Source organism: Ixodes scapularis, unplaced genomic scaffold, assembly GCF_016920785.2.
Source record: "Ixodes scapularis isolate PalLabHiFi unplaced genomic scaffold, ASM1692078v2 PGA_scaffold2__306_contigs__length_199485367, whole genome shotgun sequence".
Taxonomy (NCBI): Eukaryota; Metazoa; Arthropoda; class Arachnida; order Ixodida; family Ixodidae; genus Ixodes; species Ixodes scapularis.
In genome coordinates, this window is record NW_024609857.1 from 67074383 (window position 1) to 67101115 (window position 26733).

Sequence of the window (26733 nt, forward strand, 5' to 3'; positions counted from 1 at the left end):
GAGGACGGTAATTTCGGAACACTGGTGGCGGACCGCATGCGAAAATTAAATCACAGAAGTGTTATTCGTTGTCACATAAAAGCGTTGGAACTAATTTAACATCAACCATCCGAGAATAAATATCTATGTATCCTATTCCGCTTAAATACTAATGCTCAGTGAGTTATAAAGTGGCTTAGGTACAAAAATTACGGATCTACAAAGTCAATTAGCCTTCGCAACATTTTCTTCTTAAAGGGGTAATGCAATGACGTTCTTAATCTTGTATTTTTTATATTGTTTATTTAAGCACAAGTGACCAAAACGCGTCACCTTGCCCCGAAAAAGTGCTATTTCGCTGCGTAATCGCAAAGAAAAGGGCGAAATATTTGCCGATCTGCAGCCGCGCGTGGCGATTACGGGAACTTCGGTGACAGTGTCTCTGGGGAATACACGGCGGAAGTCAACAAACCCTGTTCCCCTCCGCTGGTACACTGGCCGTCAGCCCCGTGGCAAACCGTCCTTTGTATCGATCTCTCGCCGCTACCTTCGACGATGCTAATCCTTTAAAAGTTGACAGTCGCGGAGGAAGCGGAAGGACTATCTGAAGAGAGACCCCAAGGAGGAACCACGTAATCCCCCAGGGTACGTCACTCCAAAGGCGGCGTGGAGAGTTGAGAGGCACTTTGACTTTCGATTTGTTTCATTTCTTTTTAATGCGAAATCATTAACTGTCTCATAGAGCGAGCTGACGTCATCCGTTTGAAGCGCGAAAATGGCAGATAGTTTCCTTCGGTTCCATTGGCTGGCGCGCATCAGTTTCCACGACCGCTCACCCAATGGCGCTGCCTGCCCATCAGCGCGCCGTTGGTCCCCTGGGCACGGAGAGTCCAAGGTCACCGTGCCCAAGGGAGCGCACCTGCTGACCGGCGACGAAAAGTACGCAGCGGCAGCAGACGCAAAAGGGAGCGGGCGAGCGACTTGCATGCTTTCGCATTCACAACTCATAAGGAATGCTTAGGTGTACCTCAATCTTTTTATATAAAAACTACCACTTGCAAGGAAAAAAAAACAGTTTTTCTTTCTTCGTTCCAGAGGTGAAACAGATTAATTTCCGCAGTTAATTGGCCAAAATCCCAAAACTGTTGCACCGCCCCCTTAAACAGATCACACTTTTTTCCCAGATAGCATTTTCCTGAAAATGTATAGATAAGCGAAATCAAAATAAAGATTCATTAAAGAACATGGGATAAATAATCATCTGATAAGCCAAAATAGGAAGAGAAATATAAGCGCATTAACTTTATTTATAGAAATAAAATGCATATTCCACACTACTTGCTTCGCTCGTATAATTACGACATATGCTATCCCTTGGTGCATTTAAAGAACTACATTTTCCTCCTGTAAATAATACATTTCGAATTGGTGTAATTTGTTTTTTGAGGTGGGTTCCTGTTCGAGCAGTTAAGAATTTTACCTGAATTTCGCAATGAAACAGGTACTAAAACATCGTATTTTTAATGTTTATTTTCAGAAACGTAGACAGTAATTACAAGGAAGGAAACATAAACATATTCGGTTTGATGAGGTCTCAACTGGTGTCAACCATAACATGAAACACAGCCAAACAGAGCCATGTTAACAAACCCTGATAATGGTCCGTAGAAACCAGCAGAAAAAAAAAAAGAAAAAAAAAAGAGTGGTCGTGCAACTAGTTGAAGCGCGAGCAGTTTGGCGCAATTCGTCAATGCAGCCGAGTCCACGTACCTGGCACGGACCTCGCCGGGCCAAGGTATTCACGCGAGGGAGAAATCCCGGGGATTTCTCCACGGCACGCGCATCAAGCGACGAAAACGTCAGGCTTTGCGATGTGCGAAAGCCTCGCGTTTTCGTCTCGTGATGCGCGCGTGTCGGGGAGAAATCTCCGGGATTTCTCTCTCGTGTGAATACCAACGGGTTCATACTCTCAATAGCCATAGACCGGCCGGTCCGCGAAACTAATTCATGACGTTCGCGCGCGTGATGCACAACATTTCTCAGGTCCGCGGACTTGTCCCCGGTAGCGTTTCTGTTGTACACGGACCCTTTCTTGGGTTTTTGCCTAATTTTTTTTTTTCGCCTAGAACATGGCAGATTTGGAACCCCAGGAAAGGCGACATCACGGATTTCGTAAGAACTTGTTCGGGGACAAGTCCGCCGTGTGAAGCGAAATGAGCGCTGCATCACAAGGTAAGCTCTCTTTTAGCGCTAACGAATAATGATGAAGTACCCCTGTGGGCGTATGTTTGAACAGGGGACACTAAACCACTTTTTATTGAGGCTTACAATTCAATCTATAGGATTTAAGCATCGTAAAAACCCAATATTACATTCGTGCGTCAGGATTTTAAATTCAAATTTAAAATCGTGACGCACTAGCTAGAGTTTCTGTATAGCTAGAGTTAGGCTCCCTACGGGAGCCAGAGTTGCGCGTTCACCTCCCTTGTGCCGTCTTCCTGCACGGCATGTTGATCCCGCTCGTCACGTGACTGAATTCGACGAAGAGCGGCGCCGCGCGTTCGAGGCGCGCAGCGCGCTTAGAAGCAGGGGAACGTACGCCGGGGCGCGTGCAATGTCTACTTTTCTGCACGGCACTTGATCCGGATCCTCACGTGATCGGATCTCGGCGAATAGCGGCGCGGCGGCACGTGGAAAACAGACGTGCAACTCTGGCTCCCGCAGGGAGCCTATACAGGAACTCTAGGAAAGGCGAGAGCCGTATATTGGGAGAGTTGGGCCATTCATTGGTTTGAGTAGTCGAGCGTCCCTTGGCCAACCACAGACCGGGAAACAGCCCGTAGCGGTGGTTGTGAGCTCTAAAAATTCGACTCGAATCATGTAAGCCGTTTTAGCGTCGCTAGGGTAAAAAGGTGTAACTCTTGGTGACTGAAAACTTGGCGCATGTGATGTTTTCGTCATGTCCATATTCAACAGCAGAATAAACGAACGCGCGTTCCAAACCAGAGCACCGCTGCTGCGAAATAGAACGCTTCTATATCACACTTTAAATGTCGTTTCCAAAATTAAGACGTCGAGGTCTGCTGATTGGCCGACGCTGTGTCGCACTTTTCGTTTACGCTCTAACCGCGGGGGGAATATTCGGCGCTGGTGGCCGTCTTTGCTCCGCCTATTGGCCAAACTCTCCCAATATACGGTTGTGGAAAAGGCAAAGCCCTGGCCTTCCTCGTGCAACGGCGTCCTTTGGTGTCTGCCATAATTATGAGGTAATCAATTTTTCATAGGCGCTTTCAGCGCGCGCCAAGTTGAGCCGCCATAGCCGACCTTCTCTTGTCTTGCCGAGATGCCGAGCCACTGAAGCGGGCGTTGACAATTCTCCACAAGGGTCTATGCTGGGGAGAAGGACACGTTAGTATTTAAAGTGGCAATGACTTGTCCTGCTGCGGCAATGATGAAGCGAAGCGAACGGAATAAGAGGGAACAAAAACTGAAAATCGGTTATGGCGGCGCCCATGCACTGCTGCCTGAAAGCGGCTATATCAATTTTAATATAAAAATCAGCCACGCATGAATGTAATGTTGTTTTTTTTTGGATGTTTCAGCCCATGATTAAGTTATGACCAGAAATAGATTATCGCAGAAGGCGGTTTAGTGCCTCTTTAAGTTCGCAAAACAGCATCTTTTTTTTTCGTAATGGCCGTGACGTGCACAGCGACCTGTCTTTGTGATGGCCAAGGACGGGACAGCTGTGGCTTGTATCCAGCAACGGCCACCCTTTCCAGTGCTGTGCGCTTCTTCCAGACCTCGTCACACCTGACAGCTCATCTCGCCTCTAGACGTCCAGCTGCGTTGGAGCTGCGGAGTTCTCTCCTCAGACCACGCCAGTGCGGAGTTATAAAATAATAATGAAATAAAACAGCGTGCGTGTGTGTGTGATGTTTCAGAAAACAACGACAACAAATATGGAGAACTCGTAGGTTTCGAGGCGCCTGGCGGATGATTCAGTCCTTTGTGCATTGTTCGCCAATCAAGAGCTGAGCTCTGATGGTTGACGGACTCTTAACATTACTGTGCTTGTTTGGATCGTTCCTTTCATACACTGGAAATAATAATAATAAAATTAGGTTCCGATGGTCGCGTTGTTGGCCTGAAACTTCATCAGCTCCTCCGCCAGCAGCCCCGTGATTGACGCCTACAAGAGCAAGATCCCTTTCTCTTTTAGTTCATCGCAGCAAAAAGCGATGTGAAACATCTTTACACCTGCTTAATTGCGAAACAGGTGTAAGAAAAATAGGACCTTCTGGAGCCACCGGGAGTTTTCCTAATCACGGTAATTTACGTCCTGTCGTAGAAAATTCCAGCGATTTCTTTGCAAAATTTTCTGGTCACGCAGGATATTCAACTATCCCTATTGAAAACGTCGTCCCTGTCTCTGCATTCCTTTCTCTACTACAAGAAACCAATCTATACTCGATTTTGTACAGCTTTAAGCCGAACACGTCACGTGGAATTGAAAATATTCATTTTTCCGACCTTCACAGAAACTTTGGTACTCTGAAGCGACCCGAATTCTGTTGATACAGAATGCCTATATTGAAACCAGAGCCATTCCTGCCGATGGTGCGTCCTTTGTGCAAAGGTGGTGCTAGAAATACCACTGAGAATTACAGACCAATTTTCATTTTACCAATCATCGCGCAAATACTTGGAAAGCACGTGTTTCACAAAATGATATCTTTTCTAGACAAGTTTAAAATCATCATCGTTAGTCTTAATTTTGGTGAACAGTTCGTATTCGTACAGGGGAAGGTATACACAACCTCTTTTAGAAAATTTTATTGACCAACTTCACTATGCTTTTGATCATAACCTTATCACTTCAACTTTATTCTTAGACTATTTAAACCATTTGATACTGAAAGTTACACAATACTTTTGCGAACACCATATAGCATAGGCTTTCGTGGTTTTTTCTTTTCATTTTTGGAGAACTATCTTGGTTATCGCTCACAATTGGTGTCCGCAGGTGGTATCCAAAGCTCTCGAAGCAAACTTAATGCTGGCGTACCACGTACCACAGGGTTCAATTCTATCGCCTTTTGTGTTTTACATTTTTTTCAGCGAGATCGTAAATTCTGTATCAGCATGCAAGATTTACCAGTATGCAGACGACGCTGTAATATTGTCCCAACACATAAATTACTTAGATTTCATCTGCCAATTGCAATGACATACGACTGCGATCGTGGACTGGTTTGAGAGGAACCTAATTGCTGTTAATGTTGAAAAAAAAAAAGATGTTTTACAATTTTCCTAAAACGGTCAATCTTGGCTTCTAATTAATTTTGATCCCTTCTACTTGTACTCAGTCCACCTGCATTTCTTTAGAGTACACAAATAGCGTTAAGTACCTCGACACATTTCTTGATATTGGCCTGAAATGGTATGTTCATTTCACACATATATGTAAAAAACTGAGAAGCGTCAGCTGTCTCTCGATGTAAATGTTTTATGCCCATTTCTATGAGAAACGCTATCGCACATGCTCTTGGATGTAGTATCCTTAGTTACGGTATAGCTGTTTTCGGGCATTGTTCCGCTTTCTGGAAGGCAAAGATTGACTCCGTTAACGACAGCTTTAAGATGAATTTAAAGCTATCGTTACGAGCGTTTCGTACAAGCACCTGCTATCTGATGACGCCGACCTTTTTGGAACTACTTGAATTACCGCACTTCCAAAAAAACAAATTACGTTCATTCAGTTATTTTACGCAACTTTTGGAGCACTGAATTTAAACTTTCAAGCCTATAACAACAACGTGACGTGTTGGGCTAGTTGGTTTGAGGTGGACACCTTGGGAAGAAACAGCGGCAAAGAAACTTGGACAAGAGCAATGGAACAAACGCGTGCAGGACGGCGCTGAACTAACAACTGAGTTGTTTATTACACAAAAGGGGAAGGAGGAAAACAAGAAACATCTTAATGAGATACAAATAAATAGACACAAACAAACACGCCAACCAAGCAGCATATTATGTTATGATAGGCCAAATCAGCGGCTACGTAATGCCCGTCAATGCCTGCGATCGACTATGACGGGCATTACGTAGCCACTGATTGTGCCTATCGTAACATAATATGCTGCTTTGTTGGCACGTTTGCGAGTGTCTATATATTTTTATCTGATTAAGATGCTTCTTGTTTTTTTCCTTCTCCATTTGTGTAATAAACAACTGAGTTGTTAGTTCAGCGCCGTCCTGTCGTGTTTGTTCCTTTACTCTTGTCCAAGTTTCTTTACCGCCGTTTCTTCCCAAAAGTTTCAAGCTTATCTACTCGTCCCTTCGTCACGTCCAGACATCCCAAACAGACAACAGCGTATTTGTGTTTGTATAGCGTTCTACTTCCTCCTCTGATAAGAAACTGTTTTTTTTTTCACTATTTTTAACGCGCCTTTTTGTTTGGACATTTGGAACACTACACTTCAGTCAATGTTAATGTGTATACTTTTTTTTACACGATATAGGATATATTTCTTGAATACTTTTATGTGTAGGCGTTTATTTTAGGGTGTTGAGTGGCTATGCTATGCTATACTTAAATTTTTAATTGTAGGGTGGAGTCACACAAGCCACTTACCGTATTGTTTTTGATGTGCCCGTTTTCTCGGGTAGACCCCATGTTTGTGACAATAAATGTATTAATATTATTACTAATACATTACTCAAAAATATCACTTAAAGTAATAATTGCAGTTTTCAAACAGCGTTGTTAGTAATTGTAACTATGACAGCGAAAAGAAGATTCCAATCGATAAAGTTTTGGTGCAAGAAGGATGCTTAATAGTGGATGTGCTGCAAAGGGGAATCCTAAGTTATTGCTGATGATTGGTGCGCGATAATATGCGATGGTTATGAAAATAGCACTTGGTGAACTATTTGGTTAGAGAGATAAATATTAGTGAAACAAACAGAGGAGAGATATTTTTCTATAAGGAAGAGATTATTTTCTACAAAGGAGATACTCGAGATAGGGGTAATTTCTTTGAGGTAATGCTAGCTGCGCGGTGACAGTTAGAAAGTATAAAACGAGTAGAGCGATATTGTGATGTATTCTACTGCAGATGCAAGGGTGATACTACGGTCCCAGATTTAAGTTGCATTTTCCGGTTTAGTATGAATTAAAGATTTTTTTGGAAGTTTTAATGAAGCAGGGGCAAGAGAAATATTTATTTTGATGTTACCCAATGATTGATTAGCGTTATTAATGACATAGTCGACATGGATATTCCAGGAGGGATCATTAGTGATGTGAGCACGGATCGCCATTAAACCAAACGCAAAAGGAGCGATATATATTGCACTTATTAGGAATTATCAAGTTCCCGCCATACTGGAGTCATAGACCTAAAATACGATCTCATACTACTGCCACTCCAGCACTTAACCTTCACACAGCGTCCTCGATGGAAACCATTTTCTTACCCGGATGGTCGAGAACCATTATATTGCTTTGGTGACGAGTCTAGCGGCTTTGTTGCTGGCCATTAATTTCCCTACAATCTCCGGGCCGTCTTTCTTTTTTCCGTTGCACCGAAGTTAAATAACAACCCATTCAATGCCAAAATACATGACGATATATCGTGAAACCGAGTTAAATGCAGATGCGCCTCATCCACAGTAGGAAGATGATAGAACCTCTCCGATGTGATGGCTATCAGTGGCACGATAATTATGGCTTAGCATATGGTCTATTGCTCCCGCTCCGCACTAAAAGCTAAAATGGAGGCGACAATCAAAAGTCGAGGATTGGTTTTACCGAGTGGCTCTTCTTACCGACAGAAACAAGAGATCTCAGAGGTCTTCGGGTTGCAAAAGGACACCAGCTGGGACGTGAACTCTTCCTAGGGCGTACGAACATTTACAGCGACGCATTAGGTTGGGCTAGTAGGTACATAATTATAAAAAAAAGGCAAAACAGCGCTAAACTAGTCGAAGGACAGAAGGGACAGAGAACACGAAAGGCTTACGTGCCTCACATGTGCACTTTGTTCTTCGTGTCCTTCTGCTCTACAGCTGATTTACCTTTTAAGAGTGAACCTATTATTTCTGCGGAGTGTGTGAAAGGGGATAAGGACGATTCGTCACATGCACACTCGTCACAGGACGATTGGTCACAGGACGATTCGTCACATAGGAACATTCGTCACAGGATGACTCGTCATGCGGGCAACTGGTCACATCGATCGGGCAGGGGACGATAGTAAATTGTAAATCTCAACAACCGCCCACAATCCCTGATGAGGAGTTTCACGGCTTCCCACTGTGACATAAACCAATAGTTAGAAAAACTAATCTTACGATACTCATCCGTTTTTCCTTTCATCATATTACGACTCTTCAGCAGGTTGACCTAAGTTGCTGGCTTGAACGAGCGATAACCCGGCTGGCAGCCAAATAAGTTTTTACCTTGCCTTGCATACACCTCTTCGAGAAAACCAATAAGTATCGGAATTCTTTCTGCTGCATGCCTGTGTACGAGTACCCTTCGTGCAGCTGCATGGCTCCACCTCTCTCTATTGCGATCACCTCCATCCTTTTGAATGTAGCCCGATTTCGAAAATGGTCACTTTTATATGGCCTCCCCATTCACCGTTTGGGACGCACCCAGAAGTTAAAACGTCTGCTACAAATTCTTCGACCTTGAGAAGCGAAAGACGTGCTCAGAGAAGAGGTGACCCACTTTGTCAGGCCGAACCAACATTCAATGTTCGGGACCGAACCAGAAGCTAAAACGTTTGTTACAAATTCTTCGCCTTTCAGAAGCCAAAGACATACCAAGATATGAGGTGAGGCACGTTGTCCGCGCCCGAACCAAATTGAACAATACATTTTGGGGAAGACGAACTATTGTAGGACCGGTTGGCCGCGTGACGAGTCATCCTATGACGAATGTTCCTGTGTGACGAATCGTCCTGTGACCAATCGTCCTGTGACGAGCGCGCATGTGACGAATGGACCGTATCCCGTGTGAAAGGTCTGCTAAAATTTAGTGTGGTTTTGTGGTCTATCCTGGCAGTCACACCAAAATTACCGCGATTTAGTGTTAGAAATACATTTCTTTTTCCGGGTCTAAGTAATTTTCACGCTCGAAAGTATTGTCAAACGAATGCGCTGCCCAGTAGGCCCGCTCAATTTAAGGGTTCAGACACATTGCAATTATGATTTAACTTGTACAACTGTGAGTGTTTCAGATTTTCTGTGAAAGCCTGAGGTGCCCATTTAGATACCAGTTTCTTCTTCAAACCAGAATTAAAATACCTTTTGGGAACTTGCCTTTTCTTCTTATGATGGCCTTCCAGGGCATGATTAGAACATTTGTTCAAAAACACCTATAGTTCTTTCTAAAGTCCGAGAGATGATTTCACTTCAAAATGTTCTAATGTATGCAGGTAGATCACTTACTCATGGTTCACTTTATTCACATTTTTATTTTAATGCACCGTGAAAGCAGTTTAGTTGGCGTGGAACCTCTCTTGAAGCCTTTAGCGCGCCCAGACACACACAAACACACACACACACACACACACACACACACGCGCGCGCGCGCGCGCGCGCCTACAAGCACGCACGCGAACGCACACACACGCACGTACGGGCACACACACACACACACACATTCATGCTCAGACACAGGCGCGCGTGTCGAACGCACACATACGCACACACGCTTGCACACATACATACCCACGCACACACACGCACTCACACATACACACGTACGTGCACCTACCCCGTTCCTCTAACGAGAGTCACGTGACTGCTTGCTCTTCGTCGTTGGCTTTAACAAACTTTGGAGACAGCACCCGAAATGTATCACGCGAATGCTCAGGGGTCGCGTTAAAGATGTTTGCTGCTTATTTTGGGGTGAAGAGAACGAGGGAGGTCGGAAAGGACGAACGCTTTACAGATCACTCAAGAGTCTCAGGACAGCCACAAGTTCCTCGTATCCCTACCAAATGGCCAAAAAACCAGGCAATGTGGACAAGTGCTAGGTGGCACAAGCCACCAACAGATTAGAAGTGTTCAGCCATGAATCGACACGTTTCAATTTGCTTTTGCACATATGCCTTCGTGAAGGTGGGAAAATCCGCAGTAAAAAGGTGAGCCTGTCTGGCGCTGAGGGTTGTGAGCGAACCACGAGCTGCCCGGGGTGGGCTACGCTCGAATGTCGTCTAAAGAAACGTTTGTTTTTGGCGTTCGAGACCAAAAGTGTCGCCAGAGGTAGGCTTTCTACGATTGGCCAAGCGCTCACTGTGACGACTTCAGTGAAATTCATTCTGATTTTATCGATGGAACGAGAGTAATGTCCGACTTTATTTTTTTGGTATTTCTTTCTGTCTTAGTAAATTGCAAAAGTGCTTTGACTTTCAGTTGTTTTGCACTTCTCCTCACGTGATACATTGCTAGGAATGTCCTTGAGTGCAACGAACTTGAACTCAAAGACTCTTAATGCCGACCGTGTTGGTTTAAAGGCGAATTCACGCGATGCATCTTTTCAAAGCGCCACGGTTTAGCGAAAATGAGATTGCGCGAAATCGGCCTGTCTACACCTGTAGTTTGACGCGCGAAGCCTGTGACGTATTGACTCACGAGAATTTCTCCAAACGTTGTCATCTGCACCGGGAATATCAAGCGTTTTGCATCAAAATGATATGAGGTACGCACAGTGTGAAGAAAGTCTGCTTTATTAATACCACTCTAATCACTTCGTCAGATTCGGCACACTGGGTTTAGTAGTCCTGCCAAGCCCGGGAAAGGCAGTGAACGTCAAAGAACAGGCGGATGACCTCAAAGCATTTCGGACATTTTTGCACCGCTAAAAAAAAGTTATCCCTAATCATCATGCTTATATGCGGTGCTTGCACTCGTCGCGACTGTTGATGAATCTGCACCGCGCCACCACCCCATATCGTCTGAACGCCGTCACCGCTTCTCCCCTTGTTTGCTTTTTTTTTTTTTCGGCTTTGGCTCGGACACGGAATCGGCCAAAAATCAGACTCCTCCAAAAGCTCGCTCCGCCTCGAAGTTCAGACGTCATAGCCAAGTCGAGTGGCCATTGGCAGCGTCCGCGTTTCTCCTTCAGGAGATTGACAGGCCTCGGTAGGGTTTCACCAAAAGATTGCTCCAGAAGCAAGGAGCATGCGCAACCTTTTTCGGAGGTGCGCCACTTTTTCGGTTGCGCTCACACGGGTCATCTGATTCCGGAAACCTAGTTTTGCGACACATGATTCGCCAACAAGATGCATCGTGTGAATAAACCTTAAGAATGCGATGGTTTCAACTTCAGCTGTACCTCTTTCCCACCCCATCGAACTTGTTTCTCGTAAGTCGCCATACGTAGCCACGATCCCAGTTCGTGACGTCATGGCGAGTTGAACGCTGCTAGTGAGTCACGCGGATGGCGCTGCTGCCGGCGTGGCGCATGCCCAGACGTATCACTTGACGTGGATCTGGTTTCTGTTCATTCGCGGTACCCACGAATAGTGTGGTGAAACGCCGATTTTTTATGAACAGCGTGTTTGTCCATACCCTTGTAGCGCACTTAGTTCTGTGATGTCCTTAAGATGGCCTAACGTAATGGGGATGTTCTGTAGACGTTCCTAGGACATGCTAAGGGCGTCCTAAGGATATTCACAGAACTAAATGTGCTACTAGGGACAACAATAGGTGAGAGGAAAAGAAAAAGAAAGATACAAAAAATGTCAGACCAGCATCAAAAAAGTACACGTGCTACAGATCCTGAACGTGTTAAACATCTTTATTAAACTCTCGCATATATTGAAAAGAAAAACGCAAGACAACATCACTGGTACAAATTTCTTCGTAGCCACGAGAGACAGAATAGTTTTGCAGAAACTTAGGAACGAAAACAGAGATAACGATATAGGTAGTGCGAAGCTGACACAGCTTGAAAAGTAGTGTGCGTGTGTTGCCGCATAGTTCAATGTGTTTATACAGTGCGTATTGTTTGAGTCTCACGGGGTGCACAGATTTATTGGTTTTTTTAGAGCGAATACTCGGAAGAATACTGCGCGTCCTAAAACGGCATTTTCTATACAATTGTTTTACGGCGAAAAAATTGGGGAGGGGGGGGGGGGCGGGGTGAGACGCTGGTTCTGAACCTGAACCTGAGCTTGAACTGTTTGCTATACAAACATCGCGACGCTGCAACGATATTTTGCTTCGCATATATTTCATCGCACGCGCTTATAAAACTCTCCGTCAGTCGTACACATGCAACTATCCACTTATCTGTACACGACTCCCGCTATAGAAAATATAGACGCCTGCCTGCCCAGTCAATTCAACCCAAAAGACGAGGCATGCGTCTTCCTCCCCATACAACACCACCTGTGGATCCACGCAGTGCCACCTAGCTCACGTCAGCGTCGCTGCAAGACACGCTAGCGTGTCTCGCAGCATCTCACAACGAACGCGACGCTGACACGCGACGACGCCAAGACACGCGTGTGCCGCTTTGCGGCGTACTCTCGCTGAGCTTCAGCGTATGATGCCACAATGATGACGCCATGCGCGGCCTTGCGTACTCGGTGGCATGCAGAGAGAAAGTCGTCTGCTCCTTGCGCAGGGGTTGCGGTGACGTCAAAACGACACGGAACTCTGATTGGCTCTGATTGAAAGGATAGTGAATAGACCTCAACGCTAGAAGCCTCGAGGTCTACCCACTATCCTTCCAACCGGAGCCAATCAGAGCTCGGTATCGTTCTGACATCAACGCAACCCCTGCAAAGCAAGCAGACGAACTTGCGTTCCGCAGTGGTTCATTGCCCCGGCCCCAAATTATGTTACGCGTCTATTAAAGTTCAGCGAACTGCAACAGCTAGAGCGAGCGGTGCCTCAAACTAGAAAGGATTGTTTCAGGAGCACCTGTCTAAACTTACGACATCAAATACCAATCGTAAATTAATTTCATCGATGCTTTTTATACTTTTTTTTCTTCTATTTTTGCACATTAGATCTTGACTAGACAAACGCGACGTTACCACCATTTGGACGGAAATAGGCTTTTATTCGCGAGAAAGAGTTTGGAGCTAAACAAAAGTATCTATATCGAAAAGGACGGACTCGCCTGGTATAAAGGGGCGACCCATGTATGCACAACGCAGTACACTTCCACTACTATTGTCGTCCCCCGCACGCTACCAATAACAAAGAAGGGGGCGACTGGACCCCTGGCAGATTCCTCGTTCGCGTGCCAAGCTAAAACGCGATGTCCTTGAAAGCTAAAATTACCCTCTACGTTTACCACGCCAGCAGGCCTCTGACCTGTCGTGGCGGACTTTCTAAACGGAAAGAGGGCCTTTCTGTCCTTTGTATACTTATTTTTTTTTTTTTCTTTCATGAGCTGGAGTTTTTTTTAGCAGATTACTATTTAGAGCACCTTTGTTCATAACCCAAGCCTTGATGTCACATTTATTCCGTTTGCGCAATCGTGAAGGTCGGTCAATTTTGCGGTGTAATGCTTTCGTGTGTTTGTACGCAAGAACGCTCTGTCCTTGTCTGCTGCCCCGATTTCCGTCTTGGTGGTACGCCACGTAATCTTCCTTTCCCGCGCTGAGTGACGTGCCGCCCGAATGTCGAGATCGACATTGTTGACCTGGAGGAAAGAAAATAGGACGGAATATGGAATATTTAGAGAACATCGAAAAGGAGAGCACATCCCAATCGCTTAGGAACCTCGCTAGTAGAAGATGGGGAGGGCTGACTGTCGCCCCCAGTAAGCCCCCAACTCAGATACACTGCAGTTGGCCCGGCAGGATTCAACAGTTAAAACATTTAAAAAAAAATGTTTTTATCATATACCGGTTTCACCGAAGACCGCAAAACCCCTTAAAAGTAAACGTTTTTGCGAAACAGACAAACGAAAAAACTCTTTCCGGGAACAAACTGCCAATCACGGTGGACGTTTCAAGAAGCATAGTAATTAGACAAATAATAAAGTTTACCAATTAACTTTTTAATTAGCAGAGATAAACATATGGTTCAAATAGAAACCTGCTAAGCATCACTGGAAACCACTGAATCAACCAATATTAACACTATATTTCAATTTTTAAGCATTACATAATTGGGTTGTGGATGAATATATACATTTCAAAATACAAAAATCGAAGCAAAACCAAAATAGAAACAATTGTAATCAAAATCGCCTAGAATGACAACCTGGTAAAAAAAGTGATGACACCATACACCTCGTATGGTGTCTGACTGGGCAGAAAATGGATGGGTCTGAAATCAGTACTATATCCTCTGGAAGGGTGTTCCAGGTGGTTTCCAGTGATGCTTAGAAGGTTTCTATTTGAACCTGTGGAAAAAAGCGAGGTGTGAAAAGCAAGTGTTAGGCCTGTTATACATCTGGTGCAAAGACTGTGATTGGGGCGAGATGATATCGTGTCAGGAGGCAAAACGAGGGTGTCATATGGATTTGTGTTTTTGTGGTAAAATTTATGTAAGAGGCATATTTAAAAGTTTATGCTCTGGTCAGATACTAATGGAAGTTCAGGGGCTGTTTAAGTTGTGTTACACCGACGCTGTAGGATTACGTTGATATAAGGAAACGAGCAGCACGGCTTCAAATTGCCTCGAGTTTATCGGAGAGGTCTAGGCTTGTGAAGCATGCCAAATGCACAAAACATTTTCTAGTTTTTCTTTTTGTGTGTGTGTGTGGGGGGGGGGTTGAATGTTGTGCAGGTTTGTTTTTCTGGGCAACAAAGTGTTTATTTCAGGTTGCGTTTTAAGTATCTGAGGGTACTTGATGCTTCAGATGTAACAATGTTGATATATGCAATTCATGAAAGTGAGGAAACCAAATTAACACAAAGGCACTTATATGCTGATGTAGTGCCGATCACGACTTCGCTTAGTGAGTATAAATAAAAATAAATAAAATATTTTTTTTTGCATGAACTATGTTTGTTTTGTCGTGGTTAAGAGGCATCAGCCATTTATCGCACAATGCGCCAACTCGTGTTAGGTCGTCTTGTAGACAAAGATGATTGAAAAGATGTGTGACTGGACGGTGAATGACGCAGTCGTCGGTGAAGAGGCTGATTTAATAATTGACTCCACGAGGAACGCCATCTATTGTATATCAGAAACAAACTTGGGGAAGGTCCTACGCCCTGGGGAACACCTAAAGTTATGTTAGAAAAGGGCGCTTTACGATTATTAGCCCAGCTAAACTGCACTTATGAACTGGGACAATGGACACAGCTATTATCTAATAGATAATAGCTGTGTCTAGGCCAAGAGCCCAAAGCTTGGGAAAAAAGGGTTTTTCTGAAACTCAATCGAAGGCGAAGTTATAGAGCAGATGCATCATTTTACGATGTCAAAAAAAAGGAAGAAAACCTTGTTGAATTTAGTTTTTTTTTCTTCTTGTTTTGGTTCCAATTCGAGGGAGTGCATCCTTGCGCCAGCGGTCCTGCCCCACGGTGGCAGAGGCGTGCAACGCGCATGCGCCATGCTTAGTTCCATCTACAAAGGAGGTGAGGCGGCAGCTTCGCGCCTTGATCATTTGAGGGCGGGTCCACTGGCACAAAAATGCACTCCCATGGAAAGCCGAAACATAAAAACGCGTAAAAATTCAGCGTCTTTTTGGAACACCGTAAAATGATGGAGCTGCCATATATCTTTCTAAAAGGAGTTGACTTAGCGGCTTTCGATGATGCTAAGAAAGTTTCTAATTGAAACCACATGTTTAAGTTCACTAATTAAAATGTGTGTTAATAAATTTCAGTTAATTATTTAGCTAATTAGTATGTTCCTTGCCACTTTTGACGTCCGCTGTGACTGAGAGTTTGTTCCCGGAAAGAGTTCATTTCTTTTGCTCACCCCAATTTTTAGCGATTTTTGAAAATCTTCGCTGAAACACCAGGTATACTCAATAGAAATATTTACAAAATGTATGAAACAATTAGTTTTTGGTTTGATTGGAAATACAGTGTTCCCACAAGAAAGCAATATTTAAACTTATAATAAAAGGCTTTTTTTTAAGTGCAGGTATTTCTGTTTGATCAGAAAGTAGACAGACTACTGAAACACCATCTTGATAAATTACCCGAGACTGGGGCGAGAAACTTAGAAGTATCAATTCCTTGGAAGAGAAAGAAAAGTGTCTCGGGTAATTCATCAAGATGTTAAATATACACCAGCTCGCCTGCGCTCAACTGTAAGTTTGCTCAAATACAGAGTCCTACAAATGTCTTACACTACACTGTTGACAGTCTTTTTCTTTCCCCACAAAATTTGCACTAACTTTTCTGCAAAATTACGGCTTAATTTCGCCAATGACAGGTCGAATATCTGCCTTGAGATCAGGAATTGTTTGTGGTCTGTGTGCGTATATGAACACGAGATTTCACAAACCCGGAAAAACGCGATTCGCAGGGTGTCGAATCACACGACGTCGGTGGCCAAATCAGGTCGCCAAACACGACGCAACGAGAAAAAAAAAAGTTTCTCGAAACAATTTCGTCGTTTTGCCCACGGTGTGACAGGTTGCACATGCGTTCCAGATTCACAACGCCCAATTGAGGTCACAGAAACTCCGTTATCATGTTGCTACAACGAACGCCATTCCCGGTTACGTCCTCATCGGATGTTTTTAAATTCCAATAGCCTTCTGGGCTCTGTCATCTTAGTCCACTGGGCTGTGGAAGGCGCTCTGGACATGCGCAGTAGATCTCTTTTCTGGAATATTAGACGCCATGCTTGCGTCCACAGCTAAGGGACTCAGCATTCATTGCCTGGATGGAAAGTGCTGGAAAGGCGTATAGACGTCTGGAATAGCCTGCCTGAAACAGTTGTCAATGATCCAAGCGAACTTACATTTGCACGAAACATTGCCTTTTTCATGTATTTTGTAATGTATTCATGTATTTTGTTGTAATGTATTTACCATGTATTGTAATTATGTAATTATGTTTGTAATATGCCTTGCTGTGTATGATGATTACATGTTCTGTCCAATTTGCACCCATTCCTGCCTTGGCCAGTAAATGGCTGGCAGTACAAAATAAACCAATAAATATAAGAAAAAGAGCAACATTCTGTCAGTACAAAGTGGCGGGGGACGTTTGTCGGACATCCTGCTCCACAAGTAATAGCAGTGGGTGTTTTATACAGAAATAAAAATATCAGGCACTTTTCTGAGTAAATGGTGCTCTTTACTATGAAATTGAAACTTGCGCTCTTGTTCAAACACCCCCTGCTTAAAAATACAAAAAAAAAAAAAAAAACACATCTTTTTGCAGTTCTTTTTTTTCCTCTGAGGTTCCCGAGGCAGCTGATTGCCTCAAAAACGTTCAAAACGGTGCCAATAATTTTTTTTTTTTTTTTTTTTTTTGCGTTGTGGAATATTCAGCAGTACGGAGAATCCTAAGCACAATTTACTGTAAAATGTTTTCTCGAGAGTTGGTTCCATGTGTCCCAACAGACATCATGGGTCGCAACGTTCAGTCCGACATTTTTCCGGGTCTGTAATTCGCACAACTTTTTATTATCTCCCGAGTTTTCATAAAGTTTAAAGAATAAGACCTTAGATTCGCGTTCCATCACGCGCCAATGTTTTTTTTTAAACTCATATTGTCCGCAACAGTACATAGCATGGGCTTTCTGAATTGTTCTTAAAGATACATATTACAGCGCTCTCCTACGCTGGCGCTGCAATACGCTGGAGTTAGAACTCAAAATAAACAAAATAAGATAGGAAAAAAAAAAAAAGCACAGTGCAGAGGTAGCTGGAACTGGCAGGAAGAACACAAAAGAATTATTTCTGCACTGTCTTATCACAGGAGCCAAGTTTTACTCACAAACTTAGCTTCTTAGGGATCTTAAAATGCAAAAAGAATATTTTTACTTGCAAACACTCTTTGCTTACGTAGGCTAATGTCCTAAATAAGGGATTTTAAGGAGCTCGTCACTTTGTTTTTACAAAAAAAAATGGTCTGTATATGAATAGTGTTTCCGGGATTAGAAACAGAAATATTCAAAGTTATGAATAAAAGAAGAAAGGTTTTTAAAGAATTTGAGGAGATTAAGGCTATCACAAGAACACTTCTGGTAGTGCTAGATGGGAAGCAATGTTTAATATGACTGTATATATAGATCTCACCTCCATCTGTGTAATGATGCTTTTGTTTTAAGATTGTTGCTAACGTATACCTAGTCTAAATCCGTTCAAATCCGTTCAAACTTGTTCGAATGAGTCAATCAAACATAAATTAACTGTTCTTGTTCTAAAGATGACACAATTAGGGTTGCTAACGTATACTTACACCAGTTACGTTCAAATATTGTTAAATGCGCTCCAACGCGTCAATGACAAACAATAGTATGTGCTATTCTTCTGAGGACTACAGAACCGTTTTTGCTAGCGTATACTGAGTTAGAATGCGGTCAGATGCATGAATCCACATTAATTGTGTGCATTCCAAGTTTACGTGTTCACCTCTATAGAAACATACTACTGATGAAAACACAGCGTGCTTTTAACGAGGAGGGATCTGTCTGGAACCGAGGGAAGTGAACGAACAAGCCGATGCGTTCCAAGTGAGAAATTACACATGAACGGGTCTTCGTTTCTTAAACATACCTGACTCCGGCGCTTACAGGTACAGAAGAGCCATGCTGCATAGCAGCGTCGCCACAGAAAGCGCGGCACCTTTGGAGGCGTCCTGTTGGCAGAGAAAGAGGGAGAAATGCAGCGAGCTTGAAGAACGGAGCGCAACGCAGATGCCTTCACAAGGAAAGAGCGAAACATGTAAAAAGCACACCGATCCAACTTATAAAATGAACAGAAACCAAGTAGCAGTCCTTCACATATTTTCATTGTTCATTCTCAGTGATTGGCGAGGAGATCAAACCTCAGAGGGCGCTTTGTCCGGTTTCTTTCGCACAAACCTCGGTGTTTACCCAAAACAAGACTTGTGGACCGGATCCTTTATGTCATCTACCTCTACTGAACGCTGGGCGCATATTGGGCATCACAGCTGCGTCAGTGTTCGTTAATGGGAACCGAGCGCTGCGTCTCAAACACAAAAAAATCAGTGTTGTTGTCCCTGTTGGTTTAGTTTTCAACTTAGCCGGTGGGGGCGCAACGATAGCATCCTTTCCTCAGTACTCCCTATACGGAGATGAACTGAAGGAAAGAAGGAGATTAGAGTGTACGGTGGACGTCTGAGCGGAAGTTCCACTAAGAAGGATAGTAGGTAGACGTAACGGCTATAGCTACCCTTATCTCCTAGTCACGATTTCCCCTCCAATCAGAGCTAACAGGCGCGTCGTCTTCTTCTCGTGCAGGGTCTGGAGTTCGAACACCGGACCGGGCGTTCGGCACCCGCCAAGCACATTTATACTTCGACAATAGGAGAATAATATTTGAACGAGGCCATTGTTATTACTTTGCGCTAGATAAACAGAATTTTTCGTTGTCTTGAGTGTATTTGTACGCAGATAATACACAGAAATAACTACACGCCATGCTTGCGTACATAGTTTCAAATCGTTCGTGTTTAGTTTCTGTTCATTGTTTATAGTTCAGGTTAGATTTCATTGGGTTGTGTTAGGTTACGTTACGTCATGCTACGTTACGTAAGGCTAGGTTGCGTTAAGCTAGGTTAGGTTAAGCTTCGTTTGTTAGGATACGCTAGGTGAGATTTGGACAGACTTGTTTAGCTGAAACCTAGCCCAGAGTGCTATGCGCAGGATTTTTATCGTTACAAGCGAAAGAGAGTGGGCCACGGTACGTACGTTTCCACCCGGTTTGGCCGTAGTCGAAGGTTTCTCTGTCGTCGACGAGTTCGTGTTGTTGGCAACCTGGCTGTCGGATTCCGGCCCAGAGGGGGAAGATGGCAAAGTGGAAGTTGCAGAGGTAGCCTTTTCTGTCGTGGGTGGAGCGGCTGTAGTAGTTGTCACAGGAGGCTTCGATTCCTCCGACTTTGCGGTCGTCGACGGTGCCGCCGTCGATTCTGCCACCTTGACAGTGGAGGGTGCTGTCGCTGCCTCCGACGTTGGTGCCTGCGGCGCGGTCGTGTTTTCCGTTGCCCCTGAACTCGAATCAGCAGCTTCCGTGGGCGCCGTGCTAGAAGTAGGTTCCTGGAAAGAGACAAATTGGTTTGTTTTGAAAACTGCATACTGTGCAACGTCATTACTGGCTGTTTTAGTTATACCCTTGCCGCACGGCAAAATGTTATGTAATTTCCTGCGAATGACATGAAAGGTTGTGCAAGGATATCGGGTTGGACAATTTCTCGCCTTACGCTTCCTTACTACTCTATCTTAATTACACTTCTCAGTACCTTGTACTCATTACTTCAAATACATTTTTCCGTCCTAGAAATATTTTGTCGCTGGAATATTTTAAGAAAACAGGAATCGGCATACTCGAGCGCAAAGCTGAAGCGATCTACCCCGCTGCGACTACAGTGTCCGTTTCTTTCCCCATTCTGTCACTGATGGAAACACTGTCTATGCAAGAGCCAGCTGTAGGGGAAGGGTGATAGCCCGACCCTTTGATGAGGACAGATATTCTCACAAATCACGTAGGAAGCAGGACACGAGCAGGATGAGCACTGAAACAGCAAACAAAGTGTCCTTCCAAAGTTGCTCGCTTTTCTGAACGCGCTTCTGAAGCTAGTTGTACGGAGGAAAATAAAGTAATCGACAGCCACGAGAAAGCGAGCAATGCGGTGGTTTTCGCATACCTTTGCACACTTCTTTTTGAAGCTTAGTTATCTCTGAATGCAGCTTTTGGATGACCTACTGGACGAAAACGCGGTGAGTGCCATGCTTACCTTTCATTCACCCCTTCTTTAAGGTATCCCACATTTTTGTACTTTGAACTCCGAATATAGCGACTACGGCGATTAGTAAAATGATACGTTCAAGGTACTATACAATCACGAGTAGATGCGATTTTCAAGTAGGTAACTACGGACATTAGGCGACCCCTTTTTGCTAATTTTTCTTAAAACTATATTATAGTGTAACGTCCACCAGTGACGCTACTTCTTCGACTGACACTGCATAGAATAGCACCGCGATTTTGTTCTGGTTACTTCTGTTACACGCGGACTGAAAATTCTGGTGTCAATGAAGTCGATACAAATCACGCAATTCGGAAGCGTCTGCGAAAGTAATTGAATTACATTTCTAAGTATTTGTACTCAAGATATTTTGCTGGAAAAGTAACTTCATAGACTAAAATATTTATGAGGCAGGTATTTACTTATCCTAAGTACTTTTGTCGGGTACCTTGTAAAAACACTAGCATTTCCTGCTAAATTTAGCGGGGGGGAATGGACTTCACGTGACCTGTCACGAGCCCTGTACACCAATTCAGTTTCTCCGCTAAATTTAGCGGGGAAATATGTCACACGACCATTTTGCGGGGAGATCGATGTCAGGTGACCTAGACATTAATTTAGTTTCACCGCTATATCATTTCGCGAGGAATTTAATGTCACGTGACTCATACAACAATTCAGTTTCCCCATTAAATTTAACGGGAAACTTGACGCCACGGGCATATGCAGTAATTCAGTTCACCCGCTAAATTTGGCGGGGAAATTTATGTCACGTGACGTACTAAGCTAATTGTATGGAGGAATATAAAGTAATCGACAACTACGGGAAAGAGAGCAATGCAGTGGTTCTCCCTGGTTACCCTTACACTTCTTTTTGAAGCTCAGTCATCTCTGAATGCAGACACTGAATTAGTTTCTTCGCTAAATTGATAAAATATAGATCCTTCACTCCTCAAATTGAATGTTCCCAATGTAATCTAAAAAAATATAAGTGATATTGCGTCCTAAATGCTGCATTCCATGCATTTAAGGAGTTCGGATATATATATATATATATATATATATATATATATATATATATATATATATATAGAAGTCGCTGCCCGTTCGTATTATTACATTGTTATATTCACGAGCTTTGTTTTACATTATTCACCTTATTTCCTACACTGCAAAAAAAAAAAAGAAAAAAGCTTTTTGTGAGTCAACGAAGCCCGTCGACGATGGTTAGTTTATGAGTCCGGCGAGCGGCAACACCCGAAAAAAGAACAAATACGGAGATAACGACCGATCACACGACAGAAAGGCGCTTCAGCACGACTGCCCCAAATGGATCCCGTCGCCAAGCCGTTACAAAGACGGGAAGTTCATCCGACACCTCGCTATCTTTCGACGTTGCAGTAGAACTGCAACTTGCAAGTATCTCGAGTACACTTGGACACCGGGAGAGAAAAAGAAAAGCTATTCGGTGTATGACGTAGGGCGTAAGTTGTTCCCGGAAATACACTCCCCCTATTAAAGAAAAAAAAGCACCTTATGTTTTCAGGGACATTGAGCATGACGTTTTACTTGCGCATTTTTCAGATCTACTAGTGTTCTAAGCTTTGTCGTTCGCTCGGATCCTTCTATAGTGCCCCTCCTTGTTAGATGCTTTTTTTTTTTTTTCTGCGGGAAAGTAAGTTTTTAAAATTTAGCTTTAGATTCAGGTTAAAAAAAAATGCAGTGAGACTACTTTCCCGCAATGTTATCGGGAGAGCCAATGCCTCTAATATACGGAGGGAGTTTGGTGAATGAAATACGTTTAAACACAAACAAATATAATTGCTTTTCGGGATTGAGAATGCCGTAAGACCCTGAATCGTCACGCTCAATATAATAAAACAGACTTTTTATTATTATTTTTACAGTTTTGTTATTAGCCGAGCACCCACCCTAGATTGCAGCGATTGGCTCGCCCGAGAATTTCTGGGAAAGTAGGCGCACCAAATGTCTTAGAGTGTCGCTGTTCGGTGCGAAAGTGTCGCACCGAATTTGCAGAAATAGACGCGTCTACGAAAGTGCACGTTATTTAGGAGCAGCAGCGTCAATTATATCGGAGTCCTCCATATTTTGCGCATGCAAACCGAACACGTATTACCGCAGTCACGAGTACCGTTTATGCAGAGTGTATCCCTACATCGCCTAGTGGACATAATATACGATGCACGATGACAAAGGGTAAAAGAGAACCACATTGTCACCAATGATCGCGGTCTGTTCCAGTATTCACACTTTCTCGCGTGAGTTGAAGCGTGGGCCGTGTTCCAAAATTTAATCGATCTTACTCCGGGGTAAGGGTTTTGTTCCTTGGCGTTCTAAAACCTACCCACGTCCAGCGTTTTCCAATCTGTGTTGTGATGTGACACGACCCGCCGGAGTAACTGGGATCAATTTGGGAAACATTTGGAACACAGCCATGGTGGCGCCAGTGTGCAAATAGCCCCCGACCACTTCCGGTTCTGAAATAGACGGCGGGTTTCGCAGCATTTGCGAAATCCAATATGCACGCTTTATATCTTTTGGAAATGGACACTTATAGCACTGTCAGACTTGATGTACTTTTATGAATAAAGAATAATGAGTAAAAAATTAGTAAACATTCGTGAACCGGAAGTGTGCTGGGCTACCCAACAGATGGCGCCACTGAGTTTGTTGCCAAACGAAAAAGGGCGAATAGAGGCTTTGTAGCAGCTGTGCTTGGGCGCCGCCAGAACCAATTATCTTCAGTTTTTGTTTCCTTTTATTTTGATCACTTCGATACATCATTACCACAGCGCGACAGGTTATAGCCCTTTTAGGTCCGACTGTGTCCTTCTCTCCAGCATTGACCTTTTTAGAGGCTCGGCAAAGCCCGCTTCAGCGGCTCGGTGTCTCGGTAAGACGAGAGAAAGGCAACAATGGCGGCTCTAATCTGGCGCATGTGCAAAGCGTCTATAGGTGTTTCCACTCTACGGCCGTCTTAACAAGTAATTAGTCAGCAAAACAATCTGGTCTACAACGATAGACGCACACTTCATTTTGATATCACAACAAAAAAGACATAAGCTGGCTTAAAAAAAAATATGCGACCATGTTAATTTTAATGTTCTTTTCCTAAAATGTGCGACAGAAAAACTTTAGCCTTAGTTGATGTTTTTTATATGATTTCGAGCTTTGAATAGAGTACAGAGCTATTGCTGAACAGTTTCGAGGTGCTTGAGGAAAAGGACAGGATACCACCCTCTGCAATGGCGCCAGTACAATCAGTTTTTCGCAGTACAGTTCAATGCAATTCACGTCAATTCTAATGTATCACGTGTATCACTATTGCCTGACGCAGGTTAAATGCCCCAGGCTAGCGGTTGTACTGCACTGGCTAAATTTCTCATCTATAGAATTTTTTGGCTTACTCTCGTCCCCAGCCACCTGGTAGGCATACCCGGCATGGGGGACGCAAAAATAACAAAACATTTCAACCTGCAAATAGGGAAAAAATTAAGGAGAGACAAAACGAGGATAGGTGACGGTTGCGCTTATATCCTAAATGTATTTATTTTATTGGCGTCGCGACGGCAAAACAATGTTTTCGCTCATACTGGAAGTGACGATATTTCAAGATTGCGACGCACTTGTGAAGTAGGTGTATAGCTCAGACACCAGACGCCCATTGAGGCCGACTAACGTCCGGCTGTGTAAACATACACACAGCATTATTGCTTTTGGTTATACGGCGTACGGCGAGGTGTGGAGAACTTTTAAAAAATACTGATATAAAATAAGAGCTACGACCGTACTTTAGTATAACCCACTGCCACCGCACGGCCATTAACCATCTACGCACGATCATCGTCTTTTTTTTCCTTCTTTTTCCTCTAGTTCCGTTAACATGCTTTTACTAGACTTTAAATCTTGGTTAAAGATTTCAGAGAGCATTTTCTTAGTTATATTTATTTGCTGGTCAAAGATTTTTTTAACCTCTTTGTGCTGCATGCAGAGTGCGAACCCCACTTCGGAAAAGATCGGCGTGGACTCCGGTCGAATCACACGCTTCGCGATGGAAGCATGGTGACCGCCCACGTCGCTTAGAGGAATTCTCTGAATGGGCAATGGAGCACGGTAGATTTAAAACAGCACCTATAGGGCCTTGAGACCGTTGTAGATTATTGATACTCTCGATTGCGGTTTTTAAGTTACACAAGGGAATTGAGACAATTTGGACCAATAAGATGCTCGACTTTTGGCAAGTGGATTGAAGTAACTTAATTTATTTAAAACTTCCCATAATATAGGTTGTGTAGCTTTTTAAAATAAATTACTGCATATTATTTTTTTTATTAATTTTTGCGACGACGCATGTCGGAATGGACAGTTACGTTGGCATGATTTAGACATTAAATAAGCACGGTCTCTACGCAGATTATGCTTCAATTTTTTCTCATTCGGGTGAATATTTCGTAGAAATATAATAGGAAAAAGAGTGTACACATATATAAAATGTTAACGGAGTTGCGTTCCAAATATAAATTGACGTTAAATTCACGCAAAGCCTATAATTGAGATGCCCCCAATATGTCAAAGATGGTGGCGATAATATTTTGATTACCTAACTATCACGGTAATATATCTACAGACAGTGTTGTTATCTGGAGCAATCTTTGATCGAAGGAATAATTCTAGTACGGATTGGTGCCTAGAATAGATATAACTGGTGCCTAGAAGTACCTGATTTCGTCCTCTTTCTTTATCATGTTGTTTTACCTTTTCTAAACTTATAAAAATTGTAAAGTAAATACATTCAGTAACGTTTTATATTTATTGTATGCATGATGTAAAACAAAACCTCCAGTAGAAACATTACTAAAATATGTTTGTCTATTCACGATTGTTATAGGTATTAGAGAGTTTTAGCAGATCGTGTTTTCAGGCCCCGCGATTTGTAGTGGGAGCTCGCGCTGGTCACTTTGATGCATGCTCTGAAGCGCTCGTCCGTAGCGGTAGCGGGCCTTGGAAACAGAGCTACTAAAACTTCCTATTAATTTGATCTCCTCAATGAACATGTCCGACGAAGAGGTAAAAATTTTCATAACTACGGCTATAAAAATAATAACAAGAAGAAAAATACGGCACTGCGACTTGTAACTTATAAGTTATAACGTGTTGCGGATTATCATATCCAGTGTTTCGGAGTTGCCACTCCGGAATTGGAATGATTCCGGAATCAATCCGACTTTTCGCGGCCACAGAATGAAATGGGAATGGAATGGGGGTCGGATTTTATGGGAGCTGAGTCGATTATCATCTAGGGCCTGCTGGCTGATGGCGAAATTCACTAGGGCATGATAAGTGGCTCTTGAAACAGCATAATTGCGCTGGAGGTGACTGACGGCTTGTTTGTCCCACTGACGCGTATCCTCCTTTGAGGATAAAAGTGGCGCGCCCTCAGTGAAGCAACCAAAACTGAATAGTTGTAGACAGACAAGGTTTCGTTCCTGGTGCCGCAAGACGCGACGAAGCGGCTGCTGTAATCCTACGCGATTAGCATGTAGCTTTTAACCAGGGTGTCGAACCGAACCCGAACCGAAAACCGGAGCAAAAGAGTTATTTTTAGGGTTGTGAGAATGTTCGAAATTTGGAATAGTGGTTTCGAATAATACACTATTCGGTATTCGCTTCGAGAAGAAGTGCACAACGTATTCGCGTTTTTGAAGTGTTCATCGCGGCGGGTTAGCCCCGTTGAGTGCGCTTCTTACCGAGCACGGGTGCACTGCGAAGAAGCAATACCCGCGGAAGTGAGCTTTGCGGATGTTGCTTCTCTGCATTACACAAGTGCTCGGTAAGAAGCGCACTC

At 43.5% G+C, this 26733-nt stretch overlaps 1 protein-coding gene across 1 annotated transcript in view; it reads right to left on the bottom strand.

The window, feature by feature from the left end:
- Positions 1-11778: 11778 nt before the first annotated feature.
- Positions 11779-26733, bottom strand: part of LOC115325746 (mucin-7) — a 77986-nt gene continuing 63031 nt past the window's right edge. Inside the window, exons 2-4 of the mRNA XM_042291911.1 lie at positions 19813-20157; positions 18656-18737; positions 11779-13657 (exon numbers count right to left, since the gene is read on the bottom strand). Coding sequence (XP_042147845.1) covers positions 18669-18737; positions 19813-20157 — 414 coding nt within the window. The 3' untranslated portion in view covers positions 11779-13657; positions 18656-18668. The remainder of the gene's footprint in view (positions 13658-18655; positions 18738-19812; positions 20158-26733) is intronic.